Source organism: the organism of the source record quoted next, unplaced genomic scaffold, assembly GCF_019419815.1.
Source record: "Pyrus x bretschneideri cultivar Hongxiangsu unplaced genomic scaffold, Pyrus_bretschneideri_v1 Contig28, whole genome shotgun sequence".
NCBI classification, from domain to species: Eukaryota; Viridiplantae; Streptophyta; class Magnoliopsida; order Rosales; family Rosaceae; genus Pyrus; species Pyrus x bretschneideri.
In genome coordinates this window covers 5,106,321-5,128,250 of record NW_025999590.1, presented here as the reverse complement: position 1 = coordinate 5,128,250, position 21,930 = coordinate 5,106,321, and the positions used below count along the sequence as shown (strand labels likewise).

The 21,930-nt window shown below is 36.8% G+C and overlaps 4 protein-coding genes across 5 annotated transcripts; 1 reads left to right on the top strand and 3 right to left on the bottom strand.

Annotated features, from left to right (window-relative positions):
- The first annotated feature begins 489 nt into the window (after window positions 1-489).
- LOC103929209 (CO(2)-response secreted protease-like) lies at window positions 490-4,411 on the top strand. The gene is made up of 8 exons (XM_048588290.1): window positions 490-921; window positions 1,373-1,656; window positions 1,789-1,900; window positions 2,007-2,627; window positions 2,720-2,956; window positions 3,042-3,156; window positions 3,240-3,450; window positions 3,524-4,411. The coding sequence occupies exons 1-8, from the start codon at window positions 677-679 to the stop codon at window positions 4,081-4,083; spliced, it is 2,385 nt and encodes a 794-aa protein (XP_048444247.1). The 5' UTR covers window positions 490-676; the 3' UTR covers window positions 4,084-4,411.
- A 270-nt stretch (window positions 4,412-4,681) lies between these two features.
- Window positions 4,682-5,910, bottom strand: LOC103952296 (SKP1-like protein 1B). Its single transcript, XM_048588293.1, has 2 exons — window positions 5,580-5,910; window positions 4,682-5,102 (listed from the first exon to the last, which is right to left on the bottom strand). The coding sequence occupies exons 1-2, from the start codon at window positions 5,874-5,876 to the stop codon at window positions 4,929-4,931; spliced, it is 471 nt and encodes a 156-aa protein (XP_048444250.1). The 5' UTR covers window positions 5,877-5,910; the 3' UTR covers window positions 4,682-4,928.
- A 597-nt stretch (window positions 5,911-6,507) lies between these two features.
- Window positions 6,508-9,102, bottom strand: LOC125468023. Of its 2 annotated transcripts, XM_048588292.1 has the most exons (4): window positions 8,805-9,102; window positions 8,599-8,662; window positions 7,907-8,383; window positions 6,508-7,538 (listed from the first exon to the last, which is right to left on the bottom strand). In XM_048588292.1, exons 1-4 carry the CDS (start codon window positions 8,837-8,839, stop codon window positions 6,792-6,794), a joined length of 1,323 nt encoding a protein of 440 aa, XP_048444249.1. In that variant the 5' UTR covers window positions 8,840-9,102; the 3' UTR covers window positions 6,508-6,791. The 2 variants fall into 2 exon arrangements, with proteins under 2 accessions (XP_048444249.1, XP_048444248.1); XM_048588291.1 differs by lacking the exon at window positions 8,599-8,662 and having other exon boundaries at window positions 8,805-9,100.
- A 1,410-nt stretch (window positions 9,103-10,512) lies between these two features.
- Window positions 10,513-12,546, bottom strand: LOC125467928 (GDSL esterase/lipase EXL3-like). Its single transcript, XM_048588214.1, has 5 exons — window positions 12,109-12,546; window positions 11,690-11,820; window positions 11,367-11,600; window positions 11,021-11,276; window positions 10,513-10,927 (listed from the first exon to the last, which is right to left on the bottom strand). The coding sequence occupies exons 1-5, from the start codon at window positions 12,434-12,436 to the stop codon at window positions 10,731-10,733; spliced, it is 1,146 nt and encodes a 381-aa protein (XP_048444171.1). The 5' UTR covers window positions 12,437-12,546; the 3' UTR covers window positions 10,513-10,730.
- Window positions 12,547-21,930: the final 9,384 nt, after the last annotated feature.

Below are 21,930 nucleotides of genomic sequence, written 5' to 3'. Positions count from 1 at the left end.
CGGATTCTAGGATTAATTAAGTCCACTGATAAATATGATACAAATATTCGACCAAAATATGATAAATATATGCCAGATTTCTTCAATCCTACTATGCAAGAAATTATCCTTACCATTCAAAGGGCATGCTCATATACATGGGATGGTCGTTCAGTTGATCAGTTGTTTCACATAACTTGTTACCAAAATTTATGTTTAAATTGCTAATAACAGTCGAATGGTGTGCTCTCTAAACTATTTCAAATTACATATTTATTATAACGCGTGAAATAATACACTAAATAACTTATATTTCTGGTATCTAGAAAATTTCTTAGATTAGGGTTAGGAATACTACCACCAATACCACCACCACTGTGTACCAGCCTCCACCACCCAGATATCCAATTACAGATGTACGATGTGTCAATTAATGGAAATCAAATAAGATAATCAAGCAAGATAAGAGCGCACTAATTTGATTAATATGGGTAGGTTTAAAGTCTAGGTTATAGAGATATATCCTACTGATCCCATATATGCAGCCCAAGTAAGATCTTTCTCTTCACCGCCTAAGTACGTAATCCTCCTGTCACCTTTTATCTTCTCTCTATGTGTTTGTGTGTGTGTGTGTGTATATAGCTAGGTTAGCAGAGTATGAAGTGCAAGAACAAGGGAGAGAGAGAGAGAGATCAAAATGCGCATGAAAAACATCTTCGTTTTCACGTCTTCCGGTACTTTTCTCTTGCTCCTGATCATCATCTTGTTTCATGGACCAACTAAAGCAGCTAATGATCATCAGAAAGCCGGGAAAGGGAGTCGGAGAGACCGCCTTTACATCGTGTACATGGGATCTGCAGCCGCCTCATCAACAACTAGTGATGATGATATTTCTTCCCTAAGGGATGATTGTGCTCAGCTCCTCAGTTCTGTCGTAACAAGGTCGGTAATCGATTAATTCCAAGTATATGTATGAATATTGTATAATCAGGCTGTTCATTTATCCATGTACACGTAATACGTAACATGAACATGAAAATATGAACCCCTACCTCTTTAGAATGGAACTAACATTATTAACTTGTGTATCTGTTAATTAATTAGGTTAAGTTGGAACTAGTTAAGCTTCACCCCCTTTCCTAAACTTTCCTACTCTATTTTCGTTAAAATTTTGGTTTCATATGTTTATTGGAAGAAGAAATAGATTCAAGTTGGATAGTTAGTTGAGTTGATAATGATCGTTCTCTTCGCTAACTAAGGTCTAGGTTCGAGCGTCACTGCCGGCAATTCTTTTTTATGGGCAATTTGTAAAATCCAAAGAAAGGAACTTGTATGCACTTCTCCTGGAATGGAGTAGCCTGAATAGTAATTGGATTATATTTTGTGGGTGCAGGAAACCAAATGCAGTGGTGCACACTTACAAGCATGGTTTTTCAGGATTTGCGGCTCGTCTCTCGGATGAAGAGGCGCGATCCATTGCTTCAAAGCCTGGAGTTGTATCTGTTTTTCTAGATCCCATATTGAAACTCCACACTACTCATTCCTGGGATTTCCTCAAGTATCAAACTGCTATAAAAATCGACTCAAATCTTAACTCTAACAACTATGATGCCGTGGACGGAGTTTCGTTAGCTACCGCTGATGGATCTGACACCATTATCGGTATTTTGGACACAGGTAACAAATCGAGATTGTCCTTCTGATAAAATTGGAACAATACAAAGAAAACTAGCACGTTTCAGACGCACATAAATTGACTATGGTTCATAAGTCTAACGGATTAATATCGAAATCATAAATTGAATCTAGGTATATGGCCGGAGTCGGAGAGTTTCAATGACAAAGATATGGGTCCTATTCCGTCACGGTGGAAGGGTACGTGCATGAAATCAGATGATTTCAGTTCCTCCAACTGTAATAGGTAATTTATTAACTCATGATTTAAATGTGTTGCAAACATTGATATATTTTCGTGAAATTATAGGTACTAAACAGTCTTAATTTGTTATTTTATGATGAACGATCAGGAAGTTGATAGGAGCAAGGTTTTATAGCACTCCTGAATCTGATGGCACAGTAGAGATTGATTCCCCAAGGGATACATTGGGACACGGCAGCCATGTGGCCGGAACAGCAGCAGGGACCGCTGTACCAGATGCGTCCTACTATGGCGTAGCAGCTGGGACTGCCATAGGAGGCTCCCCGGGTTCAAGGATCGCCATGTACAAGGTATGCTCGGAAGCAGGTTGTCGTGGCTCCGACATTTTAGCTGCCTTTGACGACGCGATTGCGGACGGGGTGGACGTTCTATCCCTCTCGCTTGGTTCAGCCAGTGGGTTTGAGCCGGAGTTGAGCAACGACCCCATTGCGATTGGAGCGTTCCATGCGGTGGAGCAGGGGATCACCGTGGTCTGCTCTGCCGGGAATGATGGCCCTTACCCTGGAACCGTTGTGAACGCCGCACCTTGGATTTTGACAGTTGGCGCCACCACCATTGACCGAGATTTCGAGTCTGATGTGGTGTTGGGAGGCGGCAAGGTGGTCAAGGGGAGAGGCATAAATTTTTCAGAACTCGAAAAATCGCCCGTGTACCCGTTGATATATTCTCTGTCTGCCCGCAAAGCTAATGCTAATGAACATAGTGCAAGGTAGGAATGCGATTTCCGGCTGCATCCCTAAAATATCGTCTGATTGAATATCTGTGATTCTCCGATCACGTAGCTTCATGTACATTTTTCAGATACTGCGAAGAAAATTCCATGGAAGCAGAAAAGATCAAGGGGAAGATTGTGCTGTGTGACTCCGGTGATTATTCGAGGGAAGGCCAGATTGACACGGTGAAGAGTCTGGGCGGAGTAGGTGTCATTTTTCAAGTAGACAATCCGGGGGTAGTCGCGCGTACATACGCAGAATTTCCGGCAACCGTCCTCAGTTTTAAGGACGGTCAAGAAATCCTATCCTATATCAACTCAACCAGGTAACCCTAACTCTAAAACCAAGCCAAATTTAGCTTCATCAATTGAACATTCCTCTCAAAACTAATCGATTACTTATGCGTCAAGAAACCCAGTTGCAACCGTCCAACCAACAGTGACGGTGATGAAGTATAAACCAGCGCCCACCGTCGTATATTTTTCAGCCAGAGGACCTGCATCCGGTACAAGGAATATTCTCAAGGCAAGCAAGCTGGCTTCTCCTTTCCGATTCCTAATTTCCCAAGAGAAGAGAGTACCCATTTTCCTAATGCAGTTTGTTTGCAGCCTGATATTGCAGCACCTGGTGTGAACATTCTTGCACCATGGTTGGGCAATGATTCGTCTGTCGCTCTCGAAGGAAAGGATCCCCCGCTGTACAACGTCCTCTCGGGGACTTCCATGTCATGTCCCCATGTTTCCGGGATAGCCGCCACAGTCAAAGCTCAAAACCCCGCCTGGGGTCCCTCTGCGATCAGATCAGCGATCATCACCACAGGTCGAGATTCTTGTTTCATAGCACATTTTATACTTCCGAGCTGAAGTTTAAACGAATCTTTCTTTCTCTGCAGCATCTCAAACAGACAATCTGGGAGCCCCAATTACTACAGATAAAAATTCTACAGCCACACCATACGACTACGGTGCAGGAGAAGTGACAACAACAGGACCGTTACAACCAGGGCTGGTTTATGAAACTGGCACCGTCGACTACTTGAACTACCTCTGCTACTACGGCTACAACATATCACAAATTAAAACCATCTCAAAAACTGTTCCAAAAGAATTTGCTTGCCCCAAGGATTCCAATGCTGACTACATATCAAACATCAACTACCCTTCAATAGCAATTTCCAACTTAAATGGAAAAGCGAGCAAGAACGTGACCAGGACGGTTACAAATGTAGCAGGAGATGGAGAAATCATTTTCACCGCTACCGTGGATGCACCTAGCGGTCTAACTGTGAAAGTGATTCCTGATAAACTGCAATTTTCGAAGAACAACCAGAAGCTGACTTACCAAGTGGTTTTCTCTCCCACAACTTCCTCTCCCAAGGAAGATATGTTCGGGTCTGTTACATGGACAAACGCAAAGTATAAAGTCCGAAGTCCATTTGTCCTAGATGTATGAAAACTGACAGGAAGTACTTCAATAAGTCAAGTTGTAACTATCATAGCGATGTGTTGCCTCTGCAATAAACAACATCTGAGCAAGTAATATAGGGTAGAGTCTAATCCAAGAAAATACTGACGCAGACGAAGCTACTGAGAAGATAAAACCCATGAATATCTGCTAAATGAAATGCTAACACAAACATAAAACCCCGCCCTGCTAATCAAATGCAGTCTTCAACACCACAAGAAATCAGGAAATTGGCATGTCATGAAATGACTCCAAATGCTATCACATAAATAAAACCCACAAATATCTGTTAAATCAAAGGATTTTAATGAAAACATAAGCTGACCTCCATAGTCAATATGGAAGCCCCTGCCTTACAACAGAAGCCAATCTTTATATCAATCATCATCATAACCTACTCACTATGGTTTCATCACAATCTGGACAGTTTCTCCAATTGTATAGGAAAAGACTACAAATCTCTAAACCTAACTTAAAATGCATTGATTTAGGTAAAATCTAAGAAATCAGAAGGAATCAGATATTCATTCTGCCCAAACAATCAATCAACTCAGAAGACAAGAATGGAAAAAGAGAAAGCACCACGTGTTTAATATATTATCATAACAAAAGAGAACCATAATATATTATCATAACAAAAGAGAACCACATAACATCATAGATTGCAGGTATAGAAGAGCTAGAAGTGCGGAAAATAACAGATGTCTGCATACAAATAAAGTACTTCACTAAGTCACGAAACGTTTCAGATAACAGATACAAACAGCATTCCACAACCACAGCTCGTAAAGAGCAACAAACCATAAAAACAGGTTCCTTCATCCCCAGGCCCTTCACTCGAAAGCCCATTGGTTCTCCCTGCGGACCTCCTCCTCTTCATCGGGCGTAAAGTCGTTCTTAATGTTGAACGTCTTGCGAATCTCCTCGGGCGTTTTTCCCTTGATCATGTCCGCCACTGTTTGGCAAGTCAGGTCCAGCAAGCTCTTTATGTTCAAATAATTCGCAGCCTATAAACAACACAACTCAATAACATGTTTTCCCAAGTAGTTTTATTATCAACAGGCATAGAGAAATACATAATGGTACAAAGAAACATTGGGCGCGTTTGAAAGCACTTCTACTCATAAGATCTTTTGCTAGAGATAAGTCAAAATTATTCTAAATCCAAGCGCTTCAGAAGCACTTGGGAGAAAGCACTTCCTATCACCCAGAAGCACTTATAAATTTTTTTCAGCCAGACAGGCCTGTTGTAATCTAGTGGTCATCAAGTGATTCCTGGTTAGTAAACGTATCAGCACAAATCGTAATTAAAAAAAATTAACTAATTAGACAAACAAACCCATGAATTTAATTCCCCTAAAAATTTCGAAAAACGTCAAGACTTGCAATCAGATATCAGATAATCAGAAACCCTAAGGTAATTAAGCAGTAAAGTAACCGAATCGCAACAGCAAATCGATAAAAGGAGGAATAAAGAAACAGACCAGGATGAGATCGAAGAGCGTGGCCTGGTCGACCTTGACGAATTCGGCGTCCCAAGCCTTGAGCTCTTCATCGACGGAGGCGCGTTCTTCGGGCTTAGCGGGCTCGACATGCTTCCGGCAGTACTCGATGACCTTCGCCAAGATCTTGCTGGTGACGTTGGGCAGCGGGATCCCGTTGTCGGCACAATCGTCCTCCACCATGTGCTTTATCGTCTGAGACATCAAAGCCACCGCCTCGTCCACCTCGAACGTCTCGCCGTCCGAGCTCTTCAGAGTTATCTTCCTCTCTGACGACATCGTTTCGTTGATGCCTTAACCCTAGAAACCCAGAGAAGAGAGAGAGACGATATCGGGATTTGATAGAGAAGAAACAAAAAGTAATTTTATAAGAAGCCCGACGACTAGCTTCCCACTCTGTTAATATTTTAATAATTTTCAGAAAAATTAAAAAAAATAAAAGAGAGATTTTATTTTTATTTTTTTTTAAAGGAAAGAATTAGAGCCAAATATGTTTTTTAGAGCGATAGCGTTAGTGGTAATTAGTTATTACGGAAAATTGGTGAAAATCGAATTCACGTCGAGGTGTGTAGGTATGATTACCTTCCACATGCAGTAAAAAACCATATAAGTTCTGATGGCAATGCCATAAATTTCATGATCGGAATAGTTTTAGTATCCACATGTTAGTAACGAAGTCCGAAATTGAAGTAATTTTACCTATCATTTCACGTAAATAAACATGTCATTTTAGCTTTATGACACATGACATGCATGTGACGTTATTTTGAACCGTGACGCGCAACAGAATTATTGTCATGTGAGTTTTTAGGTCAAATCGAACGTTTAATTTGGGTTCAACAAATCAAATGTTTGGATGGTAAAATGTCAGCAAAACTAAGTCCAACGTCACAGAGGCCGAAACTCCGGATAGCGCACAAGTTTGCTGCTCTTCAAGTAAATTCATAGGGTCAAAGATCTACGTCTCATGAAATGTTGACATGATCAACAGCCCCAAGTGCTTCATCTATAGAGCCACCTCGATTAGTCAATGAAACATCATATGCAGGTGTTCTCTAAAACATAATTTCCCTCTTCCACATAAACAATAACTATGATCAAGACTAACGACATAGGATCGGTGTCTGGCATACAGATTTGCACGTCTTCAACCGCGAGCTAAACAAACGACCTGCAACTTGATCGTTTTCTCAATCAAAGAGACCAGTTTGACCGCAGCATAAAGGCGGTCATTTTGGCATTCCCATCCCTTATATATGCAACCCCTGGCTTTACATTGAACCTCTTACCCAAGTTAAATTTGAAGTACGATTCAGCCTGAAAACGGTCCCATAAGTTTGGACCTGCAAGTATCCCATTTAAACCTATTCCCCATCCAACTGAATCTTCCGAATCATCAGCAACGGTCACCGCCCATTCTAAATGCTTGGGATTCGACTGCTTCATCTCAATCCAACCCCCAAGCTTTGTGAACTCATCGATTTCTGATTCCAACATCAGAGCAACAGATCCAGTTGACCCATTGTCCTGTGAATTTGTTCCTAGGGGTGGAACAAGGGCTTCAACCATTGTCTCGGGGGAGGTGTGCTGTGTCAAACTGCCCTCAACCGTTGGCTCAGGGGGCTTGTGACGCACCAAACTGCTTAAAGGAATCGTAAGAACTCCAATTCTATGCTCACCACGTTCACTAGATAACTTAGGTATTTGGTGCAAACCAAGAAGCGAGAGCTTTGTTCCTCCGGGAAGTTGATAGACAATTTGCCCAAAAGTGCTCAAGCAGCGCCCAACTCTACCTGAACCTGCTTGCATTGCCAGTCCGGAAACAAACTGAGCCAATGAGGCAACAACATTTGATTTTTTCACCATTAAACCAATTGCACTGCCATTGTGTTGATTTAGAAGAGGTGGCCCAAATGATGAAAGATCAGTAAGGCCCTTTCCCTGCCATGAGAAAACCATAACAAGACTGATCCAACACCAAAATATGTAAAACTTACAGGCATGATTGCCACAAAATAAACACTCTTACGAGTCTTACCAATAAACTTAAACCGAAAAAATTCACCGACTAGGATAAACACCGAGAAAGTAAAATGCAAATTATTTACAGCGTTAAATGTTCTTTAAGCAAACAGATACAATCATTAGGTAGATATTATCTTGTGAGTCATGACATTAATATTATCAAATAAGCACATGAAAAACAGTCCAATTTCCACTCATGCATACATATCTTATCAGAAAGAAAAGGCAAAGGAATACAGGAAACAATCTAGGCAACCATTGACATCAATGTGAGCATGTAATACCTGGTGAGATGGACTAGTAAGAACCGCAACATCCCTGCACCGAGCTCCCACTGGGATTGCAATTGCAGATAACCAGTTGCTAACATTTGCCGTATAGGAAACTTTTGCTAGAGAAAGTGGGCATTCTGAAAGATCAGAAAGACTAGTCTTGTGCTTTTGACCGGCCACAAATTCTGCAACAAGCGTATCATTCTCCCGAACAGTAGTTTCAAAAGCAAACTTTGAATCGACCCCAGTTCTCATTCCAGCTCGAGTAAGAGCATCAGAGCTGTGATCAGCCTCATCCTCACTATTAAGCACGAATAAGAAAGCACCCAAGAGATCAACCTCTCCCCTTACAAGGGTGCTGGCTTCTTGGAATGGACTTCCCCTGGATGTTCCATACAAGGAAACCATTCTCTCAACCTTATCTTGTCTATCCCTCAGTCTCATCAAATCCGAAAACGCTTCTCGTTGCAACCGCTTCAATATTTCAATCTGAAAATCCCATATCATAGACGTGTTCAAAAGTTTATTGCTTTATTAGTCATCTATATAATCTGAATAAAAACTTGTTTCGGAATGCTTCTGAAGTTGCCAAAAAGTGCTTTCATATAACCAAAAGAGCTTTTAGCGGTGTTTGGCAGGCAGAAAAGAAACTAAAACAGCGTCTGGGTTATAGAAGCACTTAGAAGTGCATTCTGGAGAAGCACCTTGAATTTTGAATTTCCTCCAATAAAAGCACTTCTAGCAGAACATTTCTCACTCTTGGGTGCTCTAGTATTTCAAATCAAATTACCATCAGCTTAGCTTAAGGTTGGTTATTAACTAATTAAATCTGATTAAGCAAAACCCAAAACGAATTAAGACGTGAAAATATATGTGACAAAAAGAAATAAAAGAGAAATTTTGGAGCTACCGGATGTCGACGAGCTGAAGGCCGAGGGCGTCCATGAACGACGCTGTCGAACATCTCCTGGGTCGATTTCGTGAAACCTCGTATCTTGTCTGCAACAAAATCTACGGTTACCATTTTAGAAACCCTACTAACAGCTACTGACCCAGACAACGGAGAATTACTGGAAGTGGTTTTTCGGAAACTCCGAGGGTTTTCTACATACAGAAATTGCTGGGATTTCAAAGTCCAGACTCAACGCGAGAGCGGCAAGCCGGCAAACATTTGGTCCACTTTTCTCATTTGCTTTCTTCGTCTTCTTTTTCCTTTTGCTTAAAATAAAAACAATAGGGCTGGGCCTGGCCTTGCCAAGCTGAATTTTCTTTGGTCCGAGTTGAAAAGTTCGCAATTTGACCCCTAAAGTTAGTCATTCTATAGTGTTTGTATATATTTAATATCAAAAGTCTCTTAAATCGAAATGTTATTTACTGACTGAATTTGAAAACTTTGTGATTTGGAGTCAAATTTGACATCAATGTCAAATGTATTTTTAATTCATTTTAATGGTGGATCCCTTATTCCATTAACATTTCAACCAATGGAAATTTTGTTTCAACATTTTTTTAATAATTACAACCATTTTAAGCTTTATTTGAAATAATAAAATAACATTTGATAATTCGGTTAAAAAAGTACAAAATTTGACATAAGACTTTAGATTATCACATCAACCATCAATTGTAGTTTGTCTGTTATAATTTGACATTTCCTTTAGAAATGGTCTAACAAAACTCACTAATGTTGTTGTTTGTTTCAAAAAAAAAATTTCAACTTTTTACATATTATTCTTTAATAATTTCAAGAACATTGGGTAAAATGTTTTGGGGAAAAAAAAACAAGCGCCTAAGGAGTTTTTATCTATCTGCAGCAGAAAATGGAACGTTTAAATTCGAAGGACTTTTTGCGGTCAGGGATTTCATATCTTGACACTGGAAACAAGAATCTTCCCAACCTAGTTTTTCGTTCGGGGATTCATAAGAAATACAATCCAAATGGGATAAAGAAATACAATCTGTGCATCTAAACATGTTTTTGATATGTACTTATGTGAATAATTTCAAGAAGCTATGTACTGTTGGAATTTTTGGATTGGCGGGCTCGGAGACCTTCTCTAACGACATCGATAATGTTCCTAACTTGATAATTATCGCTTGCCCAATCTGTCAGGTGTGGGTCTCACATGGAACCTACTTCCTTCCTTTAGTAGTTCACACGTGAAGATCCACACATCGGCAATTAAAACTCAGAGGTCGGCTCCAATAAAGTCGAGACTTGTTGGCAATTGAAACTTAGAGGTCGGCTCCAATGGAGTCGAGACTTGTTTTCAATCCTTCCAAGAGATGCTTCTCAAAAACTCAGAGGCCGGCTCTATGTTAAGAGTCGAAGCTTGTTTCCAAGCCCACACTTCTTGGTAACAAGCCCTTGGCTTGTACATGCTCATAACTGTAGACTATTATACAATGTAAGAATTTTTAGATCAACGGGCCCAGGGGGCCCACTCTAACGACACAGATATTGTTCCCAACTTGATAATTACTACCTACCTAATCCGTCAGGTATTAGATTTTACCATAAAAGGCCTCAATATTAATTAGAGTAGGGTAATCCTATTTAAAATCATCATTGTTGACTTCCCCCATGACGTGAGATAGCCAACGTGTACAACTTCTCGTTTCTCTTGTTAATGTGTTTGATTTCTTAGGTTGTCGCATACAACAAAACCATGTTGACCAAAATCATAAAGAAACACTTTGACATAAAATAAAATAAAACTATGAGAAACACACAACACTTTGATTAAATAAGTCTAGAACGAATAAATTTCTCAAATCGTTACTCGAAGCAGGGAATTTGAAGGGTTTTATTAATTTATAAGGATAATGAGTTTTCTCAGAAGAAGCGGCTGGCATATTTGTCGAGCATCTGATTCACAACGATCTTGTACGCTCTTTCGGTAGGATGGTAGCTGTCCCAAAAAAAATACTTAGAGTCATCTGTGCAGACCCCGGCAGGTTGGAGCTGGTTGCACAGTTTTGTTACTTCAATAAGGCCAGTACCACAACAACCCTTGTTCACAACTTCAAACCCTGCCGGCATGGATCACAACAAACATATAAATCTTTACTAATTTGTAAGAAATGTAGTGGAGCTAGCTAGGCAGATCAAATGAAACTTCATACCGTGTTTAGCAGGGTTTGTGATGAGATCAAATATCATATTGTACATGTCAACGTAGGCAACTCTCGAGTTTGACAGGTTTTTCTGAAGGCGGTCCATCTCCGCAGAGAGCTTGGAGTTGAACAGCTGGGATGCTTGATTTTGTGCTTCGTCACAATCTCTTCCTATGCCTCCTTTTACTGTTCGTTGAGATGGCACACATCCAATTGGTGGTATGCTTAGTACGGCTATTCTTCGTACCCCCAAGCCATACAAGTCCTACAAAATTCATAACTTTGCTACATCAACAAAATTGTGAAAAGATGTACTTTTTTCATTTTTAGCAATCTGTATCAAGAAAATATGCACCTTAATGAAATCAGAGGCATATTTGACCATGAAATCAGTGTAAGCAGGAACGTCATACTCCAATTTCCTAGCACCGCTAAGAAAATAGGTATTAGAAATATCGTTGCTGCCGGCTACCACAAAAATCACACTATTTTTTATGATGAAGTTTGTTTTCTCCTCTCCAACAATTCCTTTCAGCTTTTCTATGTATTCCTTGAACTGCTTCAATTGGTCGGATAGCGATGCAACTGCCTACACAATCGAATTCCAGAATTAATGGTGGAAAAAAAATAAAATTAACAAAAGAATCAAGGATTAGAGCTCAAATATATAAGTTGTACCGCAAGTTTTGCTGTCAAAGGGTCATAACCTGCGCCACCGGCAGCTATGACAACACCGGTAAGGAGGTCATTAGGCTGCAGGGTCGGATCCAAATATGCTGGCAACAGCTCCTTGATTCCAAATGATTCCGCTGGACATGAAAAAAAAATCATAATAAAGTAGGGTTAATTGAACATTTTATTGTATGAGGATATGTGTTTGAATTTCTGGGATAAAATTAAGCGAAACCTATAATATTCTAGGATATTTAACATAAAACTAGGAGTTACCGCACGGTTTTTAATCGGTTTACGGAGTTCGACAAACACCAAGGCCAGAGTGGCTAGGGTTGCAAAGTTGATTCCTAAACTATTTATAATGATTATACCAATTAGTAATGTTTTACGAGTATTTAATGATTGATGATGGTGATGACAACCTATGAAGTCTGAGGGAACCTTTCCGTTGGAATATCTGCCGGTTGGCATTCCTCCCTTGAGGTCTTTTCCGTAGGGAAGGAAATTGCTGCGTGCATATGTCTTGAAGTTTTCGTTGTTGTTGCCGGTATCAACAATCGAATCTCCGAATATAATAATAGCCGGCACGGTCACATTCTCCGGCAGCTTGACTGTCGCGGCTGCCTCAGTGACGTTATTCATACTAATAATATTGCAGAAGAAAATCACGAAAATTACATATGACGACTGCATCTGCAGCCTGACCAGTTTAGGACTAAACATTCCTAGTCCTCCTGCATCTGCGTGCATTCTGGAATATGATATCCCCAAGAACACAAAAAAATGGTCGAAAAGATATGAGCATAAACTTGCGGGTCTTTAGTTTCCGATTGTTTCCTGTGCATTTATATATACGTATAGATGGCATTCGTTTATTAACAACAAAAACAGGAGAGAGATCGCTCCTTCTAGACATGCATATGTAGCTGTTCTAACTTTTTCAACATGCAATAAATATTTTAGTTGGTTGGTTTAGCCATCTATACTGTCAAACCAATCAACGCTTTAGATAACAAGTAACATTTTCATGAACCGTCTATTTATTTGATGCATATGAATGGCTGAATCATCTTCAAAGTAAATATTTTTTTCTTTAGCAAATATGATCTTTTGGCGATGCTAAAAAGAATGAACGGTTGCGATTATAATTCTTGTATAGTAAAGATACATTAATTGTAACTATTGGACAAGTAAACACAAGCATTATCCTATAACTAATAAGATAAGAATTTTCATTTTCTCCCGTTGATATTTTCTACATTAGAGAACAATGTTAATGAGTATTTCCACAACTTTTATGTCTCATGCATCAATTCATGCATAATGTCATTTTTATTATTTTAAAAGATACGATATTGTATATAACTGAGAAACTGAGAGAAAGCAAACTATAGGTTATGTTTTGGTGAGTGATTTTCAAGTTTTAAAGAAATTTATGTCAAGTGAGAAAAAAATACTCTACAAATAAGCTTTAGATATACAAAGGATTGGAAATGCACTACATAATTATTATAAGGTTTTTAGCCAAAATAGTTTCTGAGATTTGAAATCAATAGAAGTAGTCCCTGAGTTTGTCCACCATCAATCATTTTGATCATTCTATAAAAATTATATTCAATAAGAACCTAAATGACAAAAATACCCTCAATTTAATAAACAATAGGCCAAATGATTTGACAAAAATAGAGGGTATTTTTGTCATTTTAGCCTTATTTAATGGAGATTTTTCATGGAATGACCAAAATGATTGATGGTGGACAAACTCAGGGACTACTTTTATTAATTTTAAATCTCAGAGACCAAAGTGAAGAGTTATATAAATCTCAATGATCATTTTAGCTAAAATGCCCCATTACAAAGGTGTATAAAAGAGATTTGCAAGTGACAGTTACCAAGTAGGGACTTACAAACTTACCAAGTAGGGACTTACAAATCCATCTCACATGCAAACTCAATTTGGGGAGGACTTCCACAAATTAAGGGACTGTAACAGTACTTGTTTTATATAAGTCATTAGATAGAACACCCCATCCCATGGGGAGCCCTACCAGCTACCACCCACCATGCCAAACATTAGATAATATTAATTACAATTCTCAAATAAAACATGACGCATGCACATGTGATTAAAGTAATGCTATTTTACGTGTTGATAGCCGTCAATTGAAGAGTGAGCTCGGAGGTCCTACGGATGCTCAACCACCACGATGACTCTTAATTGTTTGATATTAAAGTTGTTTGACGAGGATCCACTTGATATACCATTCATATATATCAAATCAATCAATATTGCACATGTCTCTTAATTATTTTCTACTTTGGAGCATGCAAGGCATCTGCATGCAAATTGTATGGTGCGGGTCTAGCATGTGAATATGATGAAGTTGGAAGTTGACTTGTAGCTAAATGAGGACCGCAATGGTAGACTATTAATGTATTATAATGGTCGAGAAGAGAAATGCGAAAAAATGTCGAAGTTATGATGTCGAGATTAGACGTTTGGGAGCTACGATGGAGAAGCAAACTCTTTTATCTTTTTTTTTTCTTTTTTTTTTTTTTTTTAAAGGGTGGTTTTATTTGAACCCAAGAAGCATCTCTAATAGTGTTGGATTAAAGGATTTAACCTCGTGGGGTCCTAGTATAGAAGATCTAAGCATGTGCAGCTATCGGCAAAAAAATTTTAATTTTTCATTAACATATTTAGTCGAGCGCATAGTGGCAATTTCATTATTTTCCTAGTTCTATCAACAGCTTTGAAGGCCTAATGTCGGCCATAACCTGCCAAGGCTTGTCCCAAGGCATATTGAACATCACTTGCCAAGATGTGCTGAATTATTCCTAAGAGGCATTTCATCGAACAGTCTGTAGGAATTTTCAAGTCCCATACCAAATGACCATAGGACATGCGACGACTTTCTCCCTATGTTTCCCGGCTTTCCTAGAGCTTCAGGACCCAAGAGGAACCCCCTTTGGATCCGCCAATGCAAAGAGCTTGGAATCAAATTCTATAATTAAGTTCAAATATGAGTCCAAACTCTCCAACACAATGGAGGCTTAAAACCATATATAAGTAATCATTGGCTAAAGTGAAAAACTCAAATATGGGTTTTAATATGATATTTGAGTTACAGGTGAAGCTCGTGTCAACAAATTAAGAGAAATGTTATTCAACCAAGAAAAATAAGATTTGAGTTTTAAGTCTACTTCTCCTCTAATGCACATACCCAAATTTTCAAAACTCAAAATTTTGACTATAATGTTTTCTACTCCAAAAAAACTCAAACCTTAAAATCCAAAATATAAATATACATATAAATAAGAATATAGTCATTGCATTGGAGGTGAAATTTAAAAAATTTAAACCCATCACATTTCTCGAACTGAAATATAAGAATATAGGTTTAAAACATGATTCGTTGTATTGTAGATGCTCGAAGTTATAACCTCATCTCATATTGCACGTGAATATGATCACTTTGACTCGAGCGAATATGTTATCACATGTATAATCGAATTTAAATTTTTCCCAACAATTTAAATTAGTTAAAAATAAAATAGCACACCATATAAATAAGAGTAAACTTGATATAAGTCCAATTTTGTAAGTAATTTTTGGATTTAGTTCACATTAATGGATTGGTTCCGTTCACTGATTATCCACATCAACTTAATTTATTTTTTTATATTTATTTTTTTAACAAACGATATTATTTACTCTAAGGGGTATGAGTGGGCTAAGCCTCATAATGGGCTGGCAATAATGTGGTTCAAATTCGTCTTTGGCGAGAATCGAACCTAAGATCTCTTATTTACCAATGAAGAGGAATATCACTAGACTATAGTACTAAGTGACTTTTTACCTTTTTATTAAACTGTGATAAATGTTCTCTCTTATTTATAGGATTATCTTTTACTTATTTTTGTGATTATATATATAAAAAATTAAATATTGTTTCTCCTTCTTCTTGCTCCAAATCAATATCTTAAGTTTTTCTTCTACCTCTATCACATGTTAATTGTGTTAACTAATATATGTTGTAGGGTTTATATATATATATATAATAGGGTCATGGAAGGTTTTCTTCAAGATCAACCTACTTGCCCCAACAATTACTGTAACCTATGGCGGTGGAGGGAGTATGTGATGCCTCTAAGTCATTGCCTGAGACGGAGGTGGAAGACAATCCCAAGAGAGAGCAATTTGATCCATTAATTGTTGAAGAGGAGGATGTTAGCGGGGATGGATCGGATGGAGAAGGAAGTGATCCGTGGTGTGTTTCTATTTTTATTTTTATTTTTTCCTCTCTTTTTGTTAAAATTCTCTTTGTTGTTCTTCTAATTTTAGTTTTCTATAAAAAATAGTGGACTGTGATTTTATCCCTACATTATGTGGATGGAGTTTTTGTAGAAATTTTTATTAGGATTAAGATAGATAACAAACTCAACCACAAGGTCATGATTAACAACTTTTTCACCACGTGAATTAGTTTAAAATTAGGATCTCACTACAAACACCACTAAAAAATTTGGCCAACAAATTAAATGCACGAAACTCGAACTCCTATTTGTGAAATGAAAATTGATTGGAGCCGTCCACGTCCATTCATATTTCCTTTTCTAGCCAATATAATCCTTTAATTACTCTGTTATTCATTCATTATTTCTACCAGCTATTGAGACAACCATGTGCTTGAACGTGAAACTCAATGAAAACAAAGGAAAGAATTAACTTTAATTAATGGGTAATGCTAGGAAGACTAAATTTGGAGACAAAATTTTGAAAACTAAAGAACATGGAAGTTGTTGATTGGTTGATTACTTAAATGTTGATAAATGTGCTTATTCCTATTGGTCACACATTATTTAGTTTGCAAATTTAGTCTTCCTAGCATTATTCTTAATTAATTAATTAATTTCAGTATTTTTGTATAATTATGTTCCATAATTCCGTACAATTTGCTTAATTTAATTATTAGTTGTTTGTTTTGTCGACAATGATTTTGTAGGCGCCCTCAGTGGGTTGGTAGCTAGGATGGCAATTCAAACCGTTAAAACCGATAATTGTATATAATCGGCTGAATGGAACGGATTTGGGTATGAAAATTCGGGTATACTATGGTTATGGGTAAAAACCGTGAACTTTATTTGGATATGATTATAGGGGTTTTAATCTATATCCGTACCCGAATCCGAACCTAATAATATATATAATATATTTTATACATATTATGTATTTTATAATATACTATTATAATATACATATATAAATATGTATATATATATACATACATACATACTTATATATATGTATTTATATTGAGTGAACCTATACCATTTTATCATATTCGTTATTCATCGCATAATATATTTAGTATATAATATAATAGTATTCACCGAACCCTATACTATATTCATTATGCGTCAAACTCTATGCTATATTCATTATGCACCAAACATCATGTTTATGGGAGATATCAACGGCCAATATCATCAATTTTTTATTCAATACTCTTATTTTTATACTCTACAAAATTCATTCATTGTTATGTTTTTTATTATTGGATGTGGTTATTTAATGATGACTAAATTATTATGAGTCAATTATATGAGTACAATTTTTTGTTTTTTGACAAAGATTGATATAAACCGTTAACTGATGAGAACTCTATTACCCGGTGGATATGGTTATAAATAATACCCGATGGTTAATTTACGGTTATGAATATAATTAATTTTTGTGGTTATGATAATTGATATAACATTTTCGCTCCCAAACCGAACTGTTACCATCCCTGAGGGTAGCTGTCCAAAAATAGATAATGAGAGTCATCACGTCTCTCTAGCTCGATAATCGATTGCACAGTGTGGACACCTCCAACTTCCCACTCCCGTAGAACCCTTTGTTCGAAATTTCAAACCCCTAATGCAAATTCAACACAAAATTCATTAGTCTTTGAGATGTTTGAGATCACTTTTGTAAAAAACACTTATACTCATAAGGTTCTATATTAGAAATACTTTCGTTACAAAATACATTGAAATTCTGAAATCTTATCCAAAAGCTTAAAAAACGTACCTATGATTGATTATTGAAGAAGCATTTGACACAAATCAATTGTATGACCCAAAAGCACACAACTCTTTTTTCAAAATGTAGTAAGAATTGCTTTAAATGCCAAAAAATACTTTTGGACTTATCAAATGATTAATTATGTGATTAAGGGGGAAGTTACCGTAATTAGTAGGTTGGTGATCATATCAAGAAGTGGGTAGATGTCGACGTAAATCAGCCTCGAGTTAGGTAGGTTATTGTTAAGATCGTCCAGCTCCGCTAATTTGGAGAGAGCATGGCTGGTTGGTATGGCTTGTCTGCACAGTCTCGTTGCACGCCTCCTCCTAAAGTCCTCTGAGATGGCAGACACCCAATAGCTGGTGCACTGGAAACACCAATTAGTCGTGCCCCCAACGCATACGATCCCTTCAAACACAAACAAAACATTACAAATCAAAAACATAAAAAATAAAGAACAATATTTGGCTACTCAAAGATAAATAGAAATTCCTACTAAAAACTCTTATTGTTTTTATCATAGAGCTTTGCTTATGATCAGAACCGTTCATACTATGAATCACACTGTAAAGATCATCTCTGCAAAAAATAAATTAAAACTAAGGTCTTTTTGTCAATCTATTGTAGCAAATACGTAGACGGTTCGTAATGCTTTTACCAATACCTTTCATTTGTTTTTAAATAATTTGAGGACTAAATGACCTTGGTTTTAATTGATTTTTTGCAAAGGCGATCTTTATAGGGTGATTTATAATATTAACAATTCTGATTATAAACACGATGTTTTATAAATTGACAACGAACAATTTTGAGAAATTTTGAGTAAGAGTTCTCACTCATCTTTTAGTAGTTAAGTATTGTTCAAAAATAAAAAGGGATCCGTTTACCTATTTGGTAATGAAACAAAATTATTGTAGGATACTAAAATATAATTACGTGATAATTAAGTACTACAATCAATTCAGTGTTATTGGAAATTAATACAAGTAACTACAAGTTGATATAGAGATTGTCATTTGTCCACAAACAGTAACAGAGATAAGTAGACAGATCGATCGCCATCGACATCGACATGCCTTGTTTAAAGCAATGCATATAGTAGGTGGTAATATGTACGTAACTAGTAATAAGATTAAATATTTATTTTTGGTTACAAATTTTCCCAGAAAAAATGGGACAACGTCGCAACTTTACCGTAAAAGAACGAGAATTCTGTTGAAGAACAATTTAGAAATAATAAAATAATAGAAATACAGAATCGAAATACTTATACTTTATTAAAAAATACTTGCAATACAGAATGCAATTACACAATAATTACAAAAAATTAAAATGATACTAACTTGAATGAATTGAAGGTAGAGGCTAGTGCAAACGCTATGTCCTTCGAACAGTATTTCCGTCCCACTCGTGTGTTTGTGGTTCTACAACATCTACTCGACAGGATACAACTACCTAATTCTACAACCCGCACTGGATTATAGAACTCTAGCGAATTGCTTTGTGTATTTACTCTCTGGAAATTTTGTACGGAAGACAAGGAGGAAGAAAAGATGATCTTTGATGGAACTGAGGACTCCAGTTATATAGGCTCTTTCATACCTCTTCAGACACGTTTTGGATGTATCTGAAGCTATACAATTCTTTTCAAAGAGTTGTGTCTATTAATCAAAATGTTTTTAATTAATTTAATTAAAAACTTAATTCGAAATTAAAACTAATTGATCAGATTAATTTTGTCTGAAGCTATACAACTTTTTCCAAAGAGATACAACTCTTTCCAAAGAGTTGTCTCTATTAATCAAAATATTTTAATTAATTTAATTAAAAACTTAATTTGAAATTAAAACTAATTGATCAGATTAATTTTAATTCCTTGGCCCCAAGTGCCCCAAGGCCCTTGTCTTAATTAATTAATATTAATATTATAGTATAATCATCAAGCCTAATCCACACAATTAGTGGCCCAAACCTCAATCCTTATTCCAAATGGTCTAAGTTCTAATTACTAAGAAGAAGGAATAAGCCTATATAAAAGTTAGTGAAAAACCACTGTTGCCCGATGTGGGACAAGAGGGGTCTCAAAACTCCTACAAATTCCTTTGTCTCTACTTGTCAATTAATTGTTGTTCTTTTTTAATTTATTTGATGACAGGTCGAACGTGCCATATAAATTTCCTCATCCACCAACATCAATATTCAAGACACGAGGGGTACATGAATCAATGAAGCCTCACCGGTCAAATATGAAAACCCTTATGAATATTCACCAGTGTTTTTGAAGTCTTTACCCCAAAACACAGTAGCAACTAGCGTCATAAGAAACAAGGAGGGACACAAGGGGAGGCTAATTAGCTCAACGTATGCAGTTACTAGTCATGCAAAACTATAAGAAACTTTCATGACATCAAATGATCAGGGATCACAGTTAAGAGGTTTGCTAATCTTCTATTTAACTGCCTAATTATGAGAGGTTCATCATGTAGAACATTTGACTGAAAAGATCAAAGAGCAACCTGATAAGTGTAAAAATCGGTAACAAGTCTCAAGCATTGCAAATTTGGATTCTAATGTCCGATTAATGACCCGTTGTTTCAAAAAGAAGAGTGTAACGAGCAAGACTCATTAATATGTACGTGCTCTAACGTATGTGCATTTTTAGCCAAAAGCAAAATTTTAAGTTTTGAGACTCCTTTAAATCATGTAATACATGGTGCAAGAAGAGTCATGTGCAATAACTAAAAGTTGGTTGAAATAATTTGAATATAGAAATATGGAAAATTGGAAGCAGTTGGGGAGATGAGAGATCTTCTTGTAGATACGTAATTGTGTTGGCCCCTATCTAATAAGTTAATCGACTACTATCGTGAATAACCTTAGCTGAGTCTGCAGCAAAGAATAAGAGTACTACTGCTACTGGTTCTGCCAATGTTGGTCCAAATATATATATGGACTTCTTCCTCCCTCCTCCGCCTTCATTGTCTTGCGAGTTGGACCGTACATTATAAAATCAACATTATGTATTAATTCCATGATATATAATAAGTACTCAACAATATTTAATAACAACAAAATTAAATGTTCTTCACAATATTTCATTGTCAAGAACTACCTCTGGCTTCTGTCTCGCTAGTACTTAAAACTAGTTATTCATCGACCTCGCTCCGCTAGCTTCCCAACCGAATCAAACTTCCCAAATTATTCTAATTTATGTGACACCTTCAATGTCGAAATTTTGTAAATATATATAGTTATATATCATATATAAGGGAAACCTGAGCTAGCTGTCTCAATACTTTAATGATCAAAATATCCATGGCCCTAGATCTTCATTCATGGATTAATATAACTTCCTAATAAGCGCTCATTAGTTAGAAATCATAACGGGACTCGGATATATACCGTTCATGAGTATGTTGGGACCTAATTGTTTCACGTCGGAAAAATAATATATCTTGGGGTGGTTTAAGATTTCCTGGGCGCCAGTTCCTTACAACACGATTTTTAGAGGCAAGTTCTACTCACGAGCTCTTAACAAAGTAACATATTACTCAAGTTACTAGGTAGCCAGTACTACAATGAAATGTTCTCTTGCTTTTGTTCTATAATAAACCATATATTTTAATTTTCTCACATAGATCGTCACGATAGTGTGAAAACGAATTTAGTGTTGCCAATTAATAAATCATCGATCTCTACTAGCTATTTGTTTTTTGTAGCACTTGATCGTTAAGAAATAATTGATTGTCCTCCAAGTCACATTGTACTTAATTACGTCTTAATAATGCATGCATCTAATCCCCAAACTGCATCTCTCGCCCTCTGGGTAACTTTTTCACCCCAAAATTTAGGATTTTTTTTTTTTTTTTGAAATGTAACATGAACTTATGTGCATCTTTTTTAATTTGTCCTATGAACTAAAATTTTAAATAACTTGCCATAATAACTTTCTAAAATCATTAATTTGGCATCACCCTAACACAGTTAAGTTTTCTATCCAAAGTAAGACATGTGCCTCACATAACTCATGTTTAAGGTTATTTTGGATTTTCGACCTCCTTTTCAAAAATTCTTTACTTCTCTTTGGTACAACCCTTAAATTTTTGCTAGTTAAAAACACGTCATATTCGTTTGAAAAATTTATGATGAACTACTAAAAAAGTATCTTAGACTC